Source organism: Rutidosis leptorrhynchoides, unplaced genomic scaffold (genome assembly GCF_046630445.1).
Source record: "Rutidosis leptorrhynchoides isolate AG116_Rl617_1_P2 unplaced genomic scaffold, CSIRO_AGI_Rlap_v1 contig343, whole genome shotgun sequence".
Lineage (NCBI taxonomy): Eukaryota > Viridiplantae > Streptophyta > Magnoliopsida > Asterales > Asteraceae > Rutidosis > Rutidosis leptorrhynchoides.
Window position 1 is genome coordinate 30,993 of NW_027266582.1, and position 18,990 is coordinate 49,982.

Here is an 18,990-nt window from a genome sequence, read left to right on the forward strand (position 1 = left end):
AATAAACTAGCCAAAGTTTTTGTATCACTAACTACAACTCTACACTAAGGAATGAATTTTTCACTTTCAATTTCTCCTATATAATATTTCTTTCAATTGTTAGTACATCAAGAATCCACATTCTAAACAAAGCAAACATACCCTAGCAAGAACATCAACGCATCCTCTGCTTGACACGCCTTCCATTAACGTCGGAGCCATCCAATAACAATGCATCTTCTCTGTATGCACCTCTCTTTCCTCTCGCCGTCGCACAGTGCTCCCCAAATTTGGCAACATGTTGCAGTAATTCTGTCAGGACAGAAGGGCAACTTTCTTGCAAGTGCTCAAACCCATCTGTTTGCATTACAGCTGAAAAGGAATAACACTTGCCAAGTCATAATTTGTCACACCAAAGTAGAAAAAGTAAGGTATGAATATACAACAGTACGGCTACCTTTCAAATTCTCAGGCAAAGCAATGAACTTGAGACACACAGCTTTCAGTTGAGAACAACGATGCTGCTCGGCTAAAACCAACGTAATTGCAACTGTGTTAATGGCCACACCCTCACAGAGTTTGGACTCGCAAAGCAGCCTAAGCCTCTCGAGTGCATATCGGTCAGATGCTGCAAGCAAATGTTGAGCCATCAAAGTAGACGCCCAGCTAGTGTTCAAACCCACAAGCTCTTGCAAATTTGGTAGTTCATCCCAGTAAATATAATGCAGTAACGCCTGAAAGGAAACAGAACATGTTAGTGAGTTAGGATAGTAACTTTTCATGCCCTGCAATTACTTTGGTTAGCATGTCCTATCAAGCACGAGAAAAATGATTATGAAAGGGCTGAGCATCACCAATCCCGACATGGAAAGCGGCAAAGGTGAAACAAGAGCACATGACAGAGCACAGTGGGAAGGACAGTCAAGCACCTCTTTAATTTGCCTGACAATAAAAGTGAATTACTTTCTTTGTCCTGTCACACACAGATTCACACATATATCTCCAGAACCCATTCAATAGTCCAGATAACGAGCAAACACGTTATTGATATTCGGAACAAAACAAGGATAGTTCATTGGAAGAAAAGATATGAATAAAATCTGCTGTGAAAGAATTTGAATAAGCTCTTAACAACTATGATGAACCCATACTGCGCTTCCCAACAATGAATTTTCGTTGGGAGCTGGATGCCACAAAAAATACAATGTCCATAAGCAGTAAGAAATAAAATGTGTGACAATGACGTTGGAGTCTTAGAGAGAGATGGAGAGGGAGGAAGGGAGGCAGGGAGGGAGGGAGATACCTTAAAGACTGGAGCTTCCATATCCTCGACTTTAATGCAATGAGTATTGTGATCTTTCAATGGACCAAAAAGCTGTGCCTTAAACACAGGTGATCGTGCTGCAAGAACCAATTTGTGAGCAGCAAATACTTCTCCACCAACTTCAAAACTTACGTCAGTACCCTTCCCACTTTCTAGAAGCTTTCCGAAATTGTTCCCAATATTAGAAGGTGGCACAGGGATAGCATAACTACTTGGTCCTTCTGTTTGTGACTTGACAACACCAACAGAACATCGAATCGACAGGCAATCATCTTTAAGGTAATCTGACGATTCTAGCGTAGTTCTTTTGTAAAAGCGTTTATAGCCCCTGCAACAATTTCCTCTCATTCAATTGTAGCTCATAGTGACAGAAACGCAAAGAAATAATTGAACTTTCATCATGATCATAAACCCAAGTATATGAAAACGCACCACATGTGCGACACAAGCTTCAAACAAGATAAACAGGCACAGGAAATCAGGGAGCATACATATAGCACAATAACTTCGGACAGATAAGGATAGGAAATTGCAGTGCATATGTGGATACAAAAGTCAACCAAATAACCCACGAACATGAAATCACAAAAACTTACAGACTTCAAATAACCAGGATAGAATTCAATGTAAGAAGTAAATAACACAATGACACCAAAACAAGAAAAGATCATCAACATAACATAGCAAATACCATAAAAGCGGCGACGCAGATTCATATTCAACAAAATGCATTCAATTCCTAATCCATTCCTAGACTCCTAGTTAAGAGAGCAGAGCGAAAACATGCACATGATCAAAAGCTTCTCTTACCACATACTACCACGATACTTGAGCGTGTAAGGCCCACTCTCGAGCGCCCTACCAAAATGAGTATGGATTTTGTGCCTATCCTTGCCACTTTGATCCAACATAGACAGCTCAAACAGCGCCCTAACGTCCGTCCCATCACTTGCAAGGGCAATGAATAATGAAATATAAGCAGCGTTATCCTCCGAGCTCTTTCCATCTGGATAGAAATAGATTGCCCAATCGTATCCCCCAACCGAAAACGTGTCAGAAGCTAGGTACTTTCCAACACCCATACCTTTCGCCAACGAGTAGCCCATGATCTTAAATTGATGCGACCCATCAATCGTCTCGTTCAGACAAGTGGATGAGGTGGTGGGTATGCAATTGTCCCGAACTTTGGTGATCCTGGTCGCATCCGTGCCCATCAACTTAAATTTGGGTAAAAGAGAGATCTTTGATTGAAGAAATCAAATGGGTAGGAGAGAAATTGGAATAATTGACGGAGATGGGGGTTTCGAAAACGAGGGTTTAGGGAAAAATTTTAATCGGAATTGAATTGTTGGACAGAGAATTGGATTTGGGGTATGGGGAATTCGAAAGGGTTGGTGAAATTTAAGCCGGATTTGGGATGGCGATGGCGATGGCGATGGCGATGGCGGTTTGGATTGGATGATTGATAAGGAGAAAGAAAGAGAGAGAGATGTTAAAAAGAAAAAGTGCAGTTTGTTTGACACAAATGGAAGAAGAAACGAATGACTGAATGGAATGGAAGACGACAAGCAAAGCTACGTATGGGATACGTATGCATGTTATGTATGTGTACCTGTATATATACTCTAGATACAATACAAGCGCGTATAAATACGATTGAGGTTTTTTGGTAAGACAATACGATCGAGGTTTTGGCAAGACTAATGCCCGGTAAATAGCAGAAATTTTCCACTTCTCATTTTTCTCGTAAAATTCTCAATCCTTCAATTTTCATCTCAATGAAAATTAAAATACAAAAGTTGTTCGGTGGTTAATTTTCATCTCGTTCTCAATTTGTTCTAAAAGTCAAAATCTCCAATTTAAGTCAAAATCTCTAGTCTGTCTCTTCCTCTCTCTCGACAGCCACCCTCACCACCGAACACCGCCCGTCCCATCATCTCTTCCAACATCCACCAGCTAGAGAGATATGGTTTCGTCGTCGACGACGGTGGGGCTTGCGCCAGGACTGTCGCGTAAGCTAAAGAAGATGATAGAATCAAAGACAAACAATCTAGATCTACTCTCATCACTCAACACACTTTCGACATTCTACACCGAGAACACGCCTCAAGCTCGCCGGAATCTGAGATCGAGCATCGAGCAACGATCTCTCTCCATCAACCATCAACCCGCTGGTAGACGAAGGAGCCACTTCTCATTTTTTTTGTTATAATACATAATGACTCCTGACGTTTCCTGTTCGGTTGGGCATTCTTTTTGAAATCTTTTTGAAATTTTTTTATTTTTCACAAAATTTTCATTTTTTCTTGAAAACTCGTTCGGTTGACGATTTTTATTTTTATTTTTGAAAATTTTCATAAAATTTTCGAAAAAATGAGATAGTCAAATTTGAAGTTTTCAAAATACTCGAAGGACTGGATTAAAAAAATGGAAACGTTAGGGGTCAAAGTATAGTAATACAAAATTCGTCTGTCGTGGAGGAGAGGAAGATCTCTCCGATTCCGATCTCTCGCCGCCGCTGTTCATGGCGTGGCCTCCCTCTAACCAACTTCCAGATCTGAAGACGAGGCGATGATCGGCAAAGGAAACTTGGTGATGGCGAGCTGAGATCGCAAAAAGAGCGTGGCGGTACTGTTGAGGCGACAGATCGGGTTCAATCGAAGCTGGACTTGGCTGATGGCTCGAGGTGGAGGAGTGACGTCGCCGGAGCTCCCTTTCTGGGTTTGAATTACGGAGGGGTACTGAACCGATCCCGGCCGAAAGTCTCCTTCAACTCGTCAAATTTTGTGAATTTGGAGCTTTATGTTCTTCCTCAATCCTCACATAATGAACAGTAATTAGGGATTTTGACTTGGAGAACGAAATGAAAATTATATAATGAACAAATTTTACAAAAATATGAAAATGAAACCCAAATCGAGAAGAACAATAATTTTTAAAAAAAGAAAAGAAAAAAAAGAAAATGAAATTTTTTCCAACTGAACATGCCCTAAGGTAGTCAGATTGTCTCAGATCACTAGATCACATGTGATTTCAATGACTCGAATCACGATTGAAAATTACTATCTTTTCGAAATCGGTACAAAAACTGTCACAAATTAAGGTTACACTAAAAATTGTTTAATATTGTGGTTAGATCGTCTTGTGTTAGTCTCTTCGCTTGTAGTCTCTAGATTGACTTAAAAAATTTGGCTCAATATTCGAGTTTTGCAGTTTCGTATTGTTATTTTCCTCCCATGGTTCAGGTTCAAGTGAAGTTTTGATACTAATATTTTTGAAATTTAGTTGGTTTGTTTCCCCCAGTTGATTGTCGGATATATCGTCACATATTTGGACTCGACATTCAAAGAATTCATTTTTCCTTTTAAAAATTGTAATTAGATGATATTGTTGTTTATTATGGACCCTATGTTTATTTAGTGGGGACAATTCTTATTTAACTATGTTTTTTTAGGCAAAATCATAAGTTTGGTCTCTATTTTCAACATTTCTGATCCACATTGTCTCTACTTTTCAAAACTACACTACTTCATCTCTCTCTTTGCTATTCTGGATTGCAATCAACAACAGTTGATTCGAAGAATGAGAAGGGGATCGGATTACCACAGACGAAGAAGAGATGTCAAGTAGATAGGACCGAACCGGTTCGGTTCTTTTTTTATACCGGACTACTTGTACCATTTATGTAAAATGACTTGGCATTTATTTACACGTATATTACACGTGTCACGTTAGGATTAGTCGAATTTGACAGGTCGACAAGATTTAACAGACGTTAGTGTAGAATGATTAAGTAGATTAACGGAATAGCAAAGAAAGAGACGAAATAGTGTAATTTTGAAAAATAGGGACGACGTGAATTAAAAACGTTGAAAATAGAGACCAAACATATGATTTTGCTGTTTCTTTTAAATGTTGTAATTTATTTTTTTAAGTATCGATGAATTACAACTTTAATTTAAAAAATACAACAGCAATAAAAAAAACTTATAAGTTAATATATGTATTTTATGGAAGTTTATGAGACTATATATTGCCTAAAAGTTGATTATGATATTAATATACCATACAAAGAAGATTATGCTATTTATTATTGTTATTATCTATCTATTTTAATGATCCAAACTCTAGTTCGGACGTCATTAGTAGCAAATGAGAATAATGTAAATATAAACTCTAGTTCTTGCTAGGCAAAGCCATCATTTGTTGGAAGGTGGGTCTAAACGAAGGGTTAGAGTTACCTATATTTTCATAGGTACGCAACGTACGTTTCTATATTTAAAATAATTATATTATTGGTCAAACATACAACTGTTTAAAAAAAAAAACGTACGTATCGTATTTATGAAAGTGTACGTAATTTTTTTCTCAAAAGAAAGTCCATGGCTCGAAATTGCAACACGAAATCAATTGACCAGCCCTTCCTCAAAGCCCAATAATCATTCTTTCTTTCTTTTTTAACAGTAACAGTAAAACCCAATAAACATTCTTTTTTGACAGTGAAGCCCAATGGCTATTATGGTTTTTTTTTCTTTCTTTTTTTTTTTTTAAGATCAATAGCTATTATAGTTGGTTAGCTACAAATTTTTATGTCCAACTGTTGAATTGAAAAGAAAGTTGTTAAGGGAGTATTTGGAAAGTCACTTCGTAATTAAAAAATCGTGTAATTATATGTAATTATACGGTTTGACGCGTTTGGATAACCGTGTAATTATACGAAACTAAATAATTCTGTGTAATTCGGAGATTGTAATTATAATTTCAATTTCGACCTTCCCATAAAAATTGGTATAATTATACAATTTAATTTTTTTTCTTATTATATTATTTATATTTTATAATTTAAATACTAATTGTACAACCAAACATAACATTTGTAATTACGCTGTAATTACACAATATTAATCAAACAGCATAAAAAAATTATTTCATACGTAATCATATTTACACGTAATTATACTCTAATAATAATTATACAGTAATTACACGATGACTTCCAAACAAACCATAAGCGGGAAAAAATAAGAGCTACTCGCGTCATCTCATATAATACATTATCGTATAGTACAAGGAATAATATGAAAGTTTTGAGCTTAGAAGAAGTACTACTAGTGTACTACTCACAAGGAATGATAAAAATATTCTTCACATGGGTCTTAAATTGCATGGAAACCAAGTCGGTGAGAATTTTCTCCTTTTATTATTCTAGCCATCACTCGTTTTTAAGAGAGAGACCCACGTATACCCACCGGAGACTTTTTTGTGGCTCTCCAATCATATGAAAGTAAAGGTCTATGCGTCCAAGAAAAATATCTTCTAGGAAAATACTTCGAAGCTAACTTTCTCTGAATTGATACTTAGAAACTTCATTTCTCAATTCTATTTTTTGTTTGGTATACATAGTTGAGGTTAAAATGTGAAATAACTTTAGAGTAATTTCTCAAGATTGTGATCCATGGTGATAAATTTGAAGCCAATTATAGATTATCCGAGTAGTCAATTGTGGAAGACGCTTTTCCTCAACTATTACAATTCTATTTAATTTTAAACGGTTAGAGATTTCGTCTGGTAAGTTTGACATAATTTTAACTTATCCACTTAATAATTAATAAATTTCATTATTTTTCAAAAAGGAGAAGGAAAACAAGAATGTAAATTTTAATTTTTGTATTTGAATCTATAATTATCGTATAATTATCGTATCTTATTGAAGAAAAATAAACTAAATGGAAACTTCGTAACACATCATCATTTTTGTTATTTTGATTTCTAATCCTCCACGATATTTTTTTTATTTTATTTTAGTGTTACATTTTTACTCAGAATATCCATCATCTAGATTCATATAGTGTCCTTTATGAGGAAAAAAGTAGAAATGTAAACCAAAGAAAAGCTACGAATTAATGGAAAGCAAACACAAACACGGTAACTTGTATTGGAAGCTAAAAGAAAAGATTGGGCGAAAAGGCAATAATAATTAACTTCAAAGCAAAAAGAACCGCAAGTAAACGTTACTCCTTTCATTTCATTTCCAGATAAACATAATAAACGTGTGTCCCAAGCACCACCATCATATAAATATAACACTCCAGCTCAATCATCATCTCTATCATAAAAATTAAATTGAAAACAAACAGAATCATCAACTTTTTGAATCATGGATCCTGCGAATTCTGCAGAAAAAGGAGATATTCGTCTGAAAATCAGCAAATTCGGAAGACGAATCGAAACTAATGGCTCTAGCACAACAACTATATTTGAGCCACAGAGTAGCTTGGAGACGAGAGACAGTAGCAATGTGAATTCTGTGATTTCTCCCCGTTCGCCGGAAGTTAAGGCGCCGGAGAAGAAGTTGACCCTTTTCGCTCTCCGGCTAGCAATTTTCGAAAAGGCAGCTACAGGGCTGGGAACTCTGGGTTTTATTTGGGCAACAGTTGTGCTTTTGGGTGGTTTCGCTATTGTGCTTGATAAAACAGATTTCTGGTTTGTTACGATCATTTTATTGATCGAAGGGACTCGGATATTTAGCCGAAGCCACGAACTCGAATGGCAGCATCAAGCAACATGGTCGATAACTGATGCCGGAATCAGTAGCTTCAGGGTTTTGCGGTCAAGCTCCAATTTCCTAATGCACAGCCTAAAAGCTATGTTCCGGCCAGTTCTCAGTTCACGGAGCAGTCAAAGTTCTAAGGAAGCTTCCCGAAGCTCCCCTTCAAGGAATTCTAGAATCCTGACGCGTGGAAGAAAAGTTCCGACTCGGACATGGGAAGCTCCTGATGTTCCCCTGCTGCCACAATGGGTTTTCCTAGCACGAAACATCAGTAAAATCCTGTATTGGTTGCAACTTGCTTCTGCAACAGCCTGTGTGGTTTTGTCACTAATGAAGCTGATTAAGCATAATTACGGTGAGATCGAAAAAGGAGATACTGATAGAAGGAACAGGAAATCGGCTCTCAACATCTTCTACGCGTTGGCGTTAGCTGAGGCGTCCTTGTTTCTTCTGGAGAAAGCTTACTGGGAATATAAGGTTATTTTCCGTAAAATCCTAGAACAGGTAAATAACGAATGTGAGTTGGGGCCTTCAGGTATGTTAACAATCAGAAGGTTTTTTTATGATGCATACTCGAAATGTGTTGATGGAAGCATATTTGATGGCTTGAAGATGGATATGGTTTCTTTCAGTATGGATCTGTTGGATTCGAATTCCTCCGATGAGCAGCTCATTGGAATAAGAGTTCTTCGTCAGTTTTCTATAAGTGAAAGATTTTCTGACGACACCCTGCAAAAGATTGGGATAAATTTATCAGTTATAGAAAGGTTTGTAGAAATGTTGAATTGGAAAGACCCGCAAGATGAAGAGATCAGGAGATCGGCTGCGGAAATTCTGTCGAAATTAGCCGCTAAGAAGCAGAATTCTCTAAGGGTTGCTGGAATACCTGGTGCGATGGAGTCCATATCGTCTCTTCTGCAGACAAACCGGAAGTTCAGCAGCGCAGCTGACGAAATCGGCGAAAAGAAGATAGTCTTGGACGAGCAACATTACGGATTCTGGACATTCAACAACTTAGGACTTCTGCTTCTGAAGAAACTCGCACGTGATCATGATAATTGCGGAAAGATTGGAAATACTAGAGGCCTCCTTCCAAAGATAATAGATTTTACGCATGCAGAGGAAAACTTGTTGAACAACGAACATGTGGCACAGTCTCAGATACTAACAATCAAGAGATCGCTACAATTGTTGAGAATGCTATCCAGCACGACAGGCCCAACAGGGAAACATCTCCGGCAAGAGATTTCGGAGATTGTTTTCACAATCAGCAACATTAGAGACGTTCTCCAGTGTGGGGAGAAGCATCCGACTCTGCAAAAACTCGGCATACAGATACTTACCAGTTTAGCATTAGAGGAGGAAGCGACAGAGAGGATCGGCGGAACAGGAGGGATTCTCAAAGCATTGTTCCATATATATTTCAAACAAGGTGTTCCGGAAGATCAGAACCATGTCAAAGTTGCCGCCGGTGAGGCTCTAGCAACGCTGGCGTTAGAGAGCAAGAGTAATTGTCATCGGATTTTAAGATTGAATGTGCTAGGAAAGCTTCTTGGAGCCTTAGAAGATCCGGTGCTTCGAGTTAACGCTGCAAGAATCTTGAGGAATCTGTGTATTTATGGCGTTGAAGACTCTTATCACCTGTTAAAGGAGGTCACATCTGCAGCACCTACTGTAAGTACTTTCCAGAGAACGATCCTGTTTACTTGTGGAAAAAGTTCCAATGCATTTTCTAATTTCCTTTATTCATTGCAGGTGCTCAAGTCGATCATGATGACAGAAGAAAGTAAACTTCAGGAAGTAATGATAGGACTAGCAGCTAGCATTTTCAAATTTATGACGTCACAAGAATCGAGAAGTATGTTTCAAAGTGCCAGGATCAAACAGGTAGAATTAGCAACTGCATTAGTCCAAATCCTGGGCAGGCACAAATTTCTGCCAGTTAAAGTTCCGAGAATCAGAAGGTTTTGCATAGAGCTAGCAATTTGGATGATGAGGGACGATGCTAATAACATTTTCATTTTCAAGGATTTAGGAATGGAAAAGGATTTGGAGCATGTCCTGGAAACTACAGCTGAACTTGAAAGCTTTAATATCTTCTCTGGTACTGTTGGAGTCAGCCGGCATAGCGTAACGATGCACTGTCTAATCGAAACTGCGCTCGTGTTACTTATGGACGGATGAAATGAAATCTTAGTACCAGGAATTCTCAATTATCACCAAAATGTACAAACTAAACTATTGTTGTATTGTATATACCAACACATTGATTAATATAGAGAGAATGAATGGTTATTGTTACCTTTTAAGACGAAAGTTATCAGTGACATGAAATACAGTTTGCCCAAAATTAAAGGGCATGTCTTAACTTTTTTCCTAATCCATCTAAGATATAGGATGTTCGGTACAAGGAATAAACAAAATTAGGACAATTCCATCCAAGCAAATCTTTCTTGAACCAAGATATAACAGTTCGAAAATAATAATGAATCAAGCTAAAAAATACCATACATCATAATATGATTGTAGCAATATGAAGCCAAACCAGCTAACATCCTAAGCAAATACATTCACAAAGGAACCTACTTTTTCCTTCCTTTCAAAAGCATTTTACAATACTACAATTGGTGAAACTATTTTAGTTACAAAGCAATACAACAATGTTACATCATCACTGGAAATTGAATGTGGTAGGCATATCCGGTTGATTTCATCGACCATTTCGAAAGAAGTTGAAGTCCCACCGTTTTATCAAACCATCCATAACATTGTTAGCTGGGTTGCGTTCAACCGTCACAGTGGCTTTGGTATTATCCGACACGTCACAATCTACTGCGTTTGAAGAAGTATCACTACGAGAAGAGGTTACCGTGCTTGCAGGTTCCACGACCGGATGACAACTGTCGGAAACAAGTCCTGCAGAGGAAGTAGATTCAGGAGATGGCTGATTTTGAAGCGCCGAGCTATTGTCGTTGTTTATCGAAAGAGACTTGGCTTGTTCTTCTTGCTTATAGGACGCCTCTGGAATGGACTTTGAATCTTGTGCTGTGGAAGAAGTGCAAAGGTCAACCTTTTCCTGAGAATTTGAATCAACGGAACTTTGTGTTTGCTCTGATTCTGCTGAGGGTTTCTGCATTTCAAAGTCCTTCAAGGACAGCATCACCGCCTCCATCAACATCTGAAAAACAACTGCAAAGTTTTAGAACTTGTTTCAAAATAAAAAGTAATACTATTAAAAATGTAAAAACTAATCCACACACCCTTTCTTCTTCCTCCAGGTTGCTTGGAAAACCTGTGAGATCATCCAACCCGTACTCCACAAACTGATCATCGTCCATCAGGTTTGGAACTTGGGGACCATAGGCATGGCCATTTGATAATTCAAAGCTAATCATGTTGGGAGATGATGATGACGGGCAAGGGTCGTCATCATCATCAGTGTCTTCGTCCTACATCAAAACATCACGTTACTATTTGCCCTTGTTTTATTTCATTTCAAATTTTTATCAGCGCAGCAATTAAAGAATACCTCAAGATGGTCGTTCTTCGACGAGATGTCAGAAGGGACCTGAACAAGCATGAGGAATCCATTGATTAAAGAAAACTACCCTTAGTTTAATGTCCATGCGAAGAAAAAAACTAGGCACTGACCTCTGTCCGACTCATCGGTCTCTTAGAGCGAACTTGTTCCATGGCTTCAACTGTGCTGCTAGCTGATGATTCTGTGACTAATAGTTACAAATAAGAATTAAAGAAAAGATAAAAGGGGAACATAGACTAGGTGACGAAGCCTTGCCTTTCAATGCAGATGAAGATCCAGGAATGTAACTAAATTCGTTCAGAGTGCTCCAACCACCCTGAAGAAAAATAACATTCAGTATCCACAAAAAGATCCACATTTGAAATCAGAAACTTTCAGTAGATACAAACGACACATCGGGAGAAGGCATATCATTTACCTTACCAAAGTAATCAGGCACCTCGTCCTCTGGAGGTTGTAGAACATTGTGAAAGAAGATATTTACTGAATCAAAGTAGAATTGTGGGCGCGGGGAGTTGTGATCTCCCTCAAATTTGATAATATTCTTGTCACCCTGTATATTCAGACAAATGCTGAGAAGTGAGAATAATATTTCAGAGCCATGAAGAAATTGGAAACTTGGTTAAAATGTATCAAAAGATTTTAGCATGCATAAAGAAAGAAAGTACCATATAAGCCTCCAAAATGCGATCGGAGTGATGAGGACGTATAAAATCATCTTCCATGGCGTGGCCAAACAATGCCGGGACAAAACAAGACTGTGCCACCTATTATTATGAGGAAAGGAAAAGGTTTACATTCTCCTGTTGTAAAAAATCATCAAACATAACTTACCGGTAAAGCATAAATTGAAGTAAACCTTAATGGTGTTAAGGTCCATTATATCAAACTTGGCCTTTTTCTGGATAGTCTTTCGCATATATTGGATGGCAAGCTTCACCTAAAACCAAAAAATTGAAGTTCAGCTTCAAATGGAAAATATGAAACCCAGAGGATAGTATTTTTCAGTGAGAGAAAAATAATGCTATGAAAGAAAAGATTTCCTTACAGTGAACTTGGGTAAACGGAATTTGTAAGTATCTACAAGTTCCATCATCAGTTCAACCAAATCTGAGAAAGGACTGTCAAGAACCATCCCTGCAATTGAAGGATCTTCAGCTCCATACATTAGGCTGTCATGAAAAAATAAGAGAGAAAAAAGGTCTCAGTCAAGCTAAATAAGGCTAAGGAAAGAAGCCAATAGAAGAAAAGTACCTAGTGACAGCGCCCATGGACCGCCCCCACAAACCAATTAAAGAGACGTTCCCATCTGTCCGCAAATACTCAACAACAGCCTTCAGATCATCTTTCTGAAAACAGTACAACAAAAGTTAGACAGTCTTTTAAACATTCAATCTTCTTATAAATCTACTTTGTGGAATAATTTTCAGATAATAATATTGAGAAAAAAATCCACTCAGTCACTGAGCCACCCACCTCATTCCATCCTAACGTGACATGCTCCCCTTCAGAAAGTCCAGAACCAGAGAAGTCGAGGGCAAAAACAGTAATGTTTGAAGGAAGCAAAATTATAGCAGCTTCACTAGCATCGGCCCTGCAGCCACTGTAAAATACGAGTGTACCAATCAGTAGAGATAACAATGTAAAAGCAAAGTATAACCCTTAAGTGAAAAGCTTCGAGAAAGTTATGGCCCCAATAAACTAGCACTCCTCTGTTACCTGTTTCCATGGCAGTAAACTACGCATGGTAAAGGTTTATCTTCCGGACTCACAATGGGCACATAATGGCTACACTTAAGAACATCATCTCGACTGTTTTTCACCTGCGATTTTTTTATAAATAAGAACTGATGTGAGGCTACATAATTAACAGTATACTCAAGTTTCTAAACTGGCATCTTCAAAGCATCATTAACTACAAAAATAACGGTAGAGATGAATATAATCACCTCTATATCCTTTCTTTTGTACCACTTTCCTCTAAGCATGAATTCATCTTCCAACAAATCATGTTTTGGGTTGTAGTCAGCCCTGCAAACGCAAGAGGCGTATCATAATCTCATAAAAGACATAGCATTGATAATTCTAAACAGGAAAACCAGAATAATGAATACTGAAGTATCTTAGGATGCCTGGCCTACTTTTTTAGCTTCTTTTTAAGCTTATTGCTCAAGTAAAAGTTTCAATATCTGAAATTCGGACTAGAGTCAGAAACACTGAAAATGACATGGTCCACATAACTAAAGCCTTTCCTAAAGCTTGGACTGGATAGCTCCCAAGTTTGTTCACAACCGCTCCTCATCCAACTAACAACGCCAAGTTCATTCATTTCTATCATTTCAGTATCAAGTGAATAACAAAGAAAAAGTTACCCAAGGCTCACATCACCACCAACTCCCAAAACTATTGAATTCAAAATGCAAAGCTAAATAAACAGTAATGGAAAATCACAAATAACTTCAATGGAGTAACATCGATCAAACAGATCCCTTGAAGTTTGGCATCCGTCACAAAGGGGAAAAGTCACTCAAGGCCAAAATCATATCTCCAAATGTGCGAATCAAAAGAGAACTATCAAGATGCGAAACTGTTAAATCAAGAATAAACTTTTTCCAAAAGTTAACATTTGAGTACACAAATATATACATCAGATCGTCATAAGGAATAAAATAATTTCAAGTCAGCAAAGAACGATCTCAAGTTCTCATATCATCATTCACCTAAATCAAGCTTTTGTAAGATTGAAAACTCAAATCTTTCAGTCTATATTATGCCTGTATCTTTTTTCTACAACAACAAGATGGCAACTTTAACTGAGTCTTAACATGGGATTTCAAAATACTTCCAAACCCAGATAACCCAAGATTCAACAAATCCAGGGAACCAAACAAGACCGAAAAAAGTAAACCCTTTTAAGAAATTGGAATACCTGGGTGGTCGAATTATAAAGTTGACAAGCTGTTCCATGGATTCAGCTATCCAAACAGTATCTCTGATCTCTCTCTCCTTAACCTCTTTGAACAAACACCAATTTCAAAAAAGATGAGAGCCTAAAAATAGAAAGTTTTCGGGATGATGAGAGAATCTTCAGACAACAAAAGGATAATAGAGAAGAGCAGAAGAATAAAAGGGTCTTCGTGAATACTTTTGTTTTTTATGTTTGACGCTGTTTTTGTGTTATTGGTTTGCCATTTGTGTGTTCCTTTCCTTACGAACAAAAAATTTACAGAAGCATTCCATTTTGCTGTCTGCTTTCTTCTTCTTCACACGTGTGAACCGTGGCGTCTCACACGTGCTTTGTGTAAATGTAGGAGTGATCGTGTGGCAGAGGGTTTCACACGTGTGTAGGCCGATTCCTACATGGGCTGGAGCCCAGTTTGAAATCTAGCTCAAACCGGACATGGCCGGTTCGTAAAGTCGACTTTTGAAAGAATTGGCATTATCATCGGTTTGATTCTTTCGGTTCAAAATCGGTTCATGCGAAATTTTTATGTCATAGATTATGAACCTACTTGGTTCAAATTCAACGAAAAATTTGACCCAAACAACTTCAAAGTTTTGATCTCCGTTTTGTTCCGACCACGAAATGAATGCTAATGGTTCCCATATGTATTGATAGTCAGGTCATGAGAGGCTGACCAAATACAATTGAATATGAGTTTTCATATTCAAACAGAAAGATTGATGATGTGAAGTGACATCCAACATCATAGCTAATGGTTCTCCACTTTTATTATCATGTTTTCCCAACAAGAAATCAACAACTCAAAGCATGTGTTCTTATATTTCCGTTTTTGTCGTCGTCGAAATAATAGTTTCATTACTAAATAATTCTAATAGTCTCACTCAGTCATGCTTTTTTTTTTAATGTCTAGGTACATCCCATTATTACTGGATTTTCGAAATGTTTTACACATTTCGACTTCTCAAACATCTTACGTCGCTAGTTCTATTATTGGCTTCATGTCTCCCACTAATGTACCAAATATATGTTTGGGTTTTAAAGAATGTGTGATCCACCATGGTAGTGTGTGACTCATCAATCATATAAAATTAACGGATAAATTTTGTTGGTTAAAATTTTGCATGGAGTTAATTCAACTACATATATATGATTTTTTATTTTTTTATTTCTACAACTCAAATCTAATACTTCTACTTCTAATTATTAAGCTTTAATGGTATTTTTTGACAGCGTAGCTACCGTTGATAATAAGTTAATTAAGAGAAAACGGCAAAATATATTAGTCATAAAATAAGGTGAGCCATAGTAGTCAGGTAGTCACCTCATTTGGACTAAAGATATTAACATCTAATTGTATTTTTGGACTTACTTAACTGCCAGTTTTAAAAAACGTAAGTTCATTTTTTCCCATGATTACTTCTAATTGCTAATTGATTTGGCTCCTCTAAGTTGAGTGAGTCTAATAGCATACTTAAACCGAGTTGCACTTAAATTTTTAAAATTTGACCACATCAAATCAATCCATTTTTATTTTATTTTTAAATGAACCGAATTTGTATTAATCCAAATCATGAAGAGCTACATCAAATAAGCTAGATGGCAAATCACCTTGCCAATTTCTTAAAGAGTGAGCAATACCGTGAGCAAGGTTGTTGCCATCCGGCCTAATCCGTTTTTCCATATTGTTGTCATTTCTAGGTCCATTACATTTCAAGAACCTGCTCTCTGTCTTGTACTTGTCTTTGTGTTTTGTAATGTTGGTAAAAATATTGTCTTTGATAATGATATGTCACTTTGGCTCCTCATGTCTTTGAAAGTTTCTCTAGACTGACCAGCTGGTGTAAAATGTCTGACACTCTTTTAACTTAAGACCATCCAAAATCTGACATCACTGTTTTTCCCCCAAACAAAATCTAGCAGTATTTGGATTATACATTGTCGAGTAGTATATTTTTTAGAAGGTAACTTCTATTTAATTAATTAATTATTATATTTTTAAAAAATAATTGATTGCGATTATAAATTGAAAAAAGTGTCTTAAACATTAAATTAATACCAAAACATAAAGTAAAGACTTTTGGAAATTTTCTCACATGAGACGGGTAATCTATAGTTAACGTTTAGATATCATCATTTTTTAATGCGAACCTCTATCATGTTTTATGAAAATCTTGATTTAATCCGGTTTATGAAAATCTTGAGTTAAACTATGATGGATCGGACAAGCTCCAGGCCGGTGAAGGTTGTCCGGACCGGAAAGCAAACTTGTAACATCGTCATGGTCATTAATGTTGCTGTCCAAGTTTTTTATATCACACATTCTGGTATTATGGCTTGTGATTACTTGGATTCTATACTATTTATGCAAATTTTTATCTAGCTCTTTGTTTGATAGGCCAGGTTTATTTTTTGTGAGCTGTTTGCTTATTAGGCAAGGAATCTCCAATTGGAAATACAGATTCTTAGCTCTTCTCTCATGAATACCTAGAATGGGGCAAGGAATAAAGGTAATTGCTTACTTTATAATTATATTGATGACAACATTTAATATATTCGAAATTTGTAGTACTTTATTTTTTTAATCATCAATCTCTTACACAGACACTAAATATACATATATATTGAGTTAGTTTTTGTTATTTGTAGGAGCATCTTCAATTGAGGTTAATTTTAATTGTTTCTAATAATTTGAGTCCCAGAAAGACCATGGCTTTAGGAACTCCGAAATCAGCAGCAATTCTTCTGTTGATTCTCAATCTTGGTCTTTACTTCATCGTAACAATGATTGCTTCGTGGGCTATAAATTATGGAATCAATAGATCTCATGAACATGGTAAGTAAGCTTTTTAATTCGTCTATAAATCAAATGAAGATGACTATGGTCGATCTAATCTTGTTGGCTACGTTATTGAAAGTTGATTTGGTTCGTGCTTGCAGTTTTATCGACTCCTGCTCAGATATTCCCGATATTCTACCCAATAGGAAACACGGCGACAGGATTTGTCGTCATATTCACTCTCATCGCAGGTGTCGTGGGAATGACGACTTCAATCACTGGACTTGTCAATGTGCTTGAATGGAATGCTCCTAATTTACATGCTGCTTCATTCTCTTCACTTACTACTTGGGCAATCACTCTACTCGCAATGGGGTGAATTATTTTTATTTATATATGACTGATTGATTTTTGGTTTCTTATTTCGGATATATAATTATTCAAAGAATTCAGTGACGTGACTAATTAAAATGACATTTTCAATGTAGATTGGCATGCAAGGAAATTGATCTCGGCTATAATGATGCAAACCTGGTAAATTAATGATACTTGTGTGTGTTTTGATGCAAAATAAAATGAGCTATATATATATATGTATGTATCTTTTGAATATCTGAGCTACATATATACTACCTCCGTTTTACGATTGTTGATGTTTTGGTTAAAATGTCATAATTTAATTAATGGGTAAATTGAGAGTATTTTTATGAACAAAAATATTTTTTAAATTTTTTCAAATTGAACAAGACATCATATATAGTCTAAAAAATATTTTCTTTTTTGATTAAATACCCTCATTTCTCTCATTAATTATACAATGACATTAAATCAAAACACCAACTATTTTGAAACCGAAAATATGTATTAAAATGACAAAAGATGTATTCGTGTTATGCAGCGTACTTTGGAAGTAATGATGGTGATAGTGGGAGCAACACAGATGTTCTGCATTGGAGCTATCTATACAGGCGTTAGAGAAATCGATGCACATCACAGAATATTAGGATTCTAATTTTACAAGCATCCAAATAAAAATGAACTCTCCAACTTCAAATATTTCGATTTCTTGTAATTTTATCTTCTTCTCTTCTCTTTTATTTTGCCTTTTAATCATTTGTATACTGATTCAAAATTTGGAATCAATATTTGTCACGTGCATTATAGTGCTAGAAAAAGTAAACAAAATAAATGCATGCACAAAATAAACAACTATATATTATAACTTTTTCATAATTAAGTTTGTAAAGATTAAATACCATGTGATTTACTTTGATAACAGAGATGAAAATGGCTCACTTTCGTGATTATTGTAAAACTTCCTTAGTTGGCGAGGCATGTAAAAGTTTTTGCCGTAGTATAGAGTGTAGACATTGAAAATTAATGTACCATCTTGAAATCCATAATCACTCAACTTAAATTTCATAGATAACCATGCATGGGGTATACTTAATTACTTTAGATTGTGGTATTGCACAATAGAATCCACATTTTATTTCTATTTTATATAAATAATCACACAATTTAAATTTTATAGATAACCATGCACGTGTCAATCCAGAAAATGAAAATTTCTAGCCCTAGAAAATGTACCTAAATTACCTAAAAAATGAAGAATCGGACTTGTGGAATCGAGTCGTATCAATAACCAGTGTTGCTATCTCTAATATCCGTGAATACATCAATTCCTGCGATGAGCAACAAGTAAATTTAGCACTAGTTTGATTAAATGTAACATCAGAACCAAATAAATGAAGAATCGGAAAACAAGGAGTAACAGAGGGAACATCATTCCTGCCGATTACATTTTGAAAATGCTGACCAATACCTGCTTCTGTGAAAGTACCGATTGAATATC

General features: G+C 36.4%; 4 protein-coding genes across 4 annotated transcripts; 2 read left to right on the forward strand and 2 right to left on the reverse strand.

Moving 5' to 3' along the window:
• Positions 1-154: 154 nt before the first annotated feature.
• On the reverse strand, positions 155-4,984 carry LOC139883039 (BTB/POZ and MATH domain-containing protein 2-like). The gene is made up of 6 exons (XM_071867268.1): positions 4,968-4,984; positions 3,952-4,070; positions 2,114-2,468; positions 1,283-1,631; positions 437-713; positions 155-351 (listed from the first exon to the last, which is right to left on the reverse strand). The coding sequence occupies exons 1-6, from the start codon at positions 4,982-4,984 to the stop codon at positions 155-157; spliced, it is 1,314 nt and encodes a 437-aa protein (XP_071723369.1).
• A 2,476-nt stretch (positions 4,985-7,460) lies between these two features.
• On the forward strand, positions 7,461-10,037 carry LOC139883040 (uncharacterized). Its single transcript, XM_071867269.1, has 2 exons — positions 7,461-9,527; positions 9,609-10,037. The coding sequence occupies exons 1-2, from the start codon at positions 7,461-7,463 to the stop codon at positions 10,035-10,037; spliced, it is 2,496 nt and encodes an 831-aa protein (XP_071723370.1).
• A 526-nt stretch (positions 10,038-10,563) lies between these two features.
• On the reverse strand, positions 10,564-14,361 carry LOC139883041 (uncharacterized). Its single transcript, XM_071867270.1, has 14 exons — positions 14,324-14,361; positions 13,344-13,425; positions 13,114-13,217; positions 12,871-12,997; positions 12,649-12,743; positions 12,443-12,566; positions 12,254-12,334; positions 12,063-12,161; positions 11,813-11,947; positions 11,650-11,710; positions 11,505-11,581; positions 11,383-11,421; positions 11,114-11,302; positions 10,564-11,031 (listed from the first exon to the last, which is right to left on the reverse strand). The coding sequence occupies exons 1-14, from the start codon at positions 14,359-14,361 to the stop codon at positions 10,564-10,566; spliced, it is 1,719 nt and encodes a 572-aa protein (XP_071723371.1).
• Positions 14,362-17,065: 2,704 nt separating this feature from the next.
• LOC139883042 (membrane protein PM19L-like) lies at positions 17,066-18,147 on the forward strand. Its single transcript, XM_071867272.1, has 4 exons — positions 17,066-17,192; positions 17,297-17,510; positions 17,624-17,669; positions 18,034-18,147. Exons 1-4 carry the CDS (start codon positions 17,066-17,068, stop codon positions 18,145-18,147), a joined length of 501 nt encoding a protein of 166 aa, XP_071723373.1.
• The last annotated feature ends 843 nt before the right edge of the window (positions 18,148-18,990 follow it).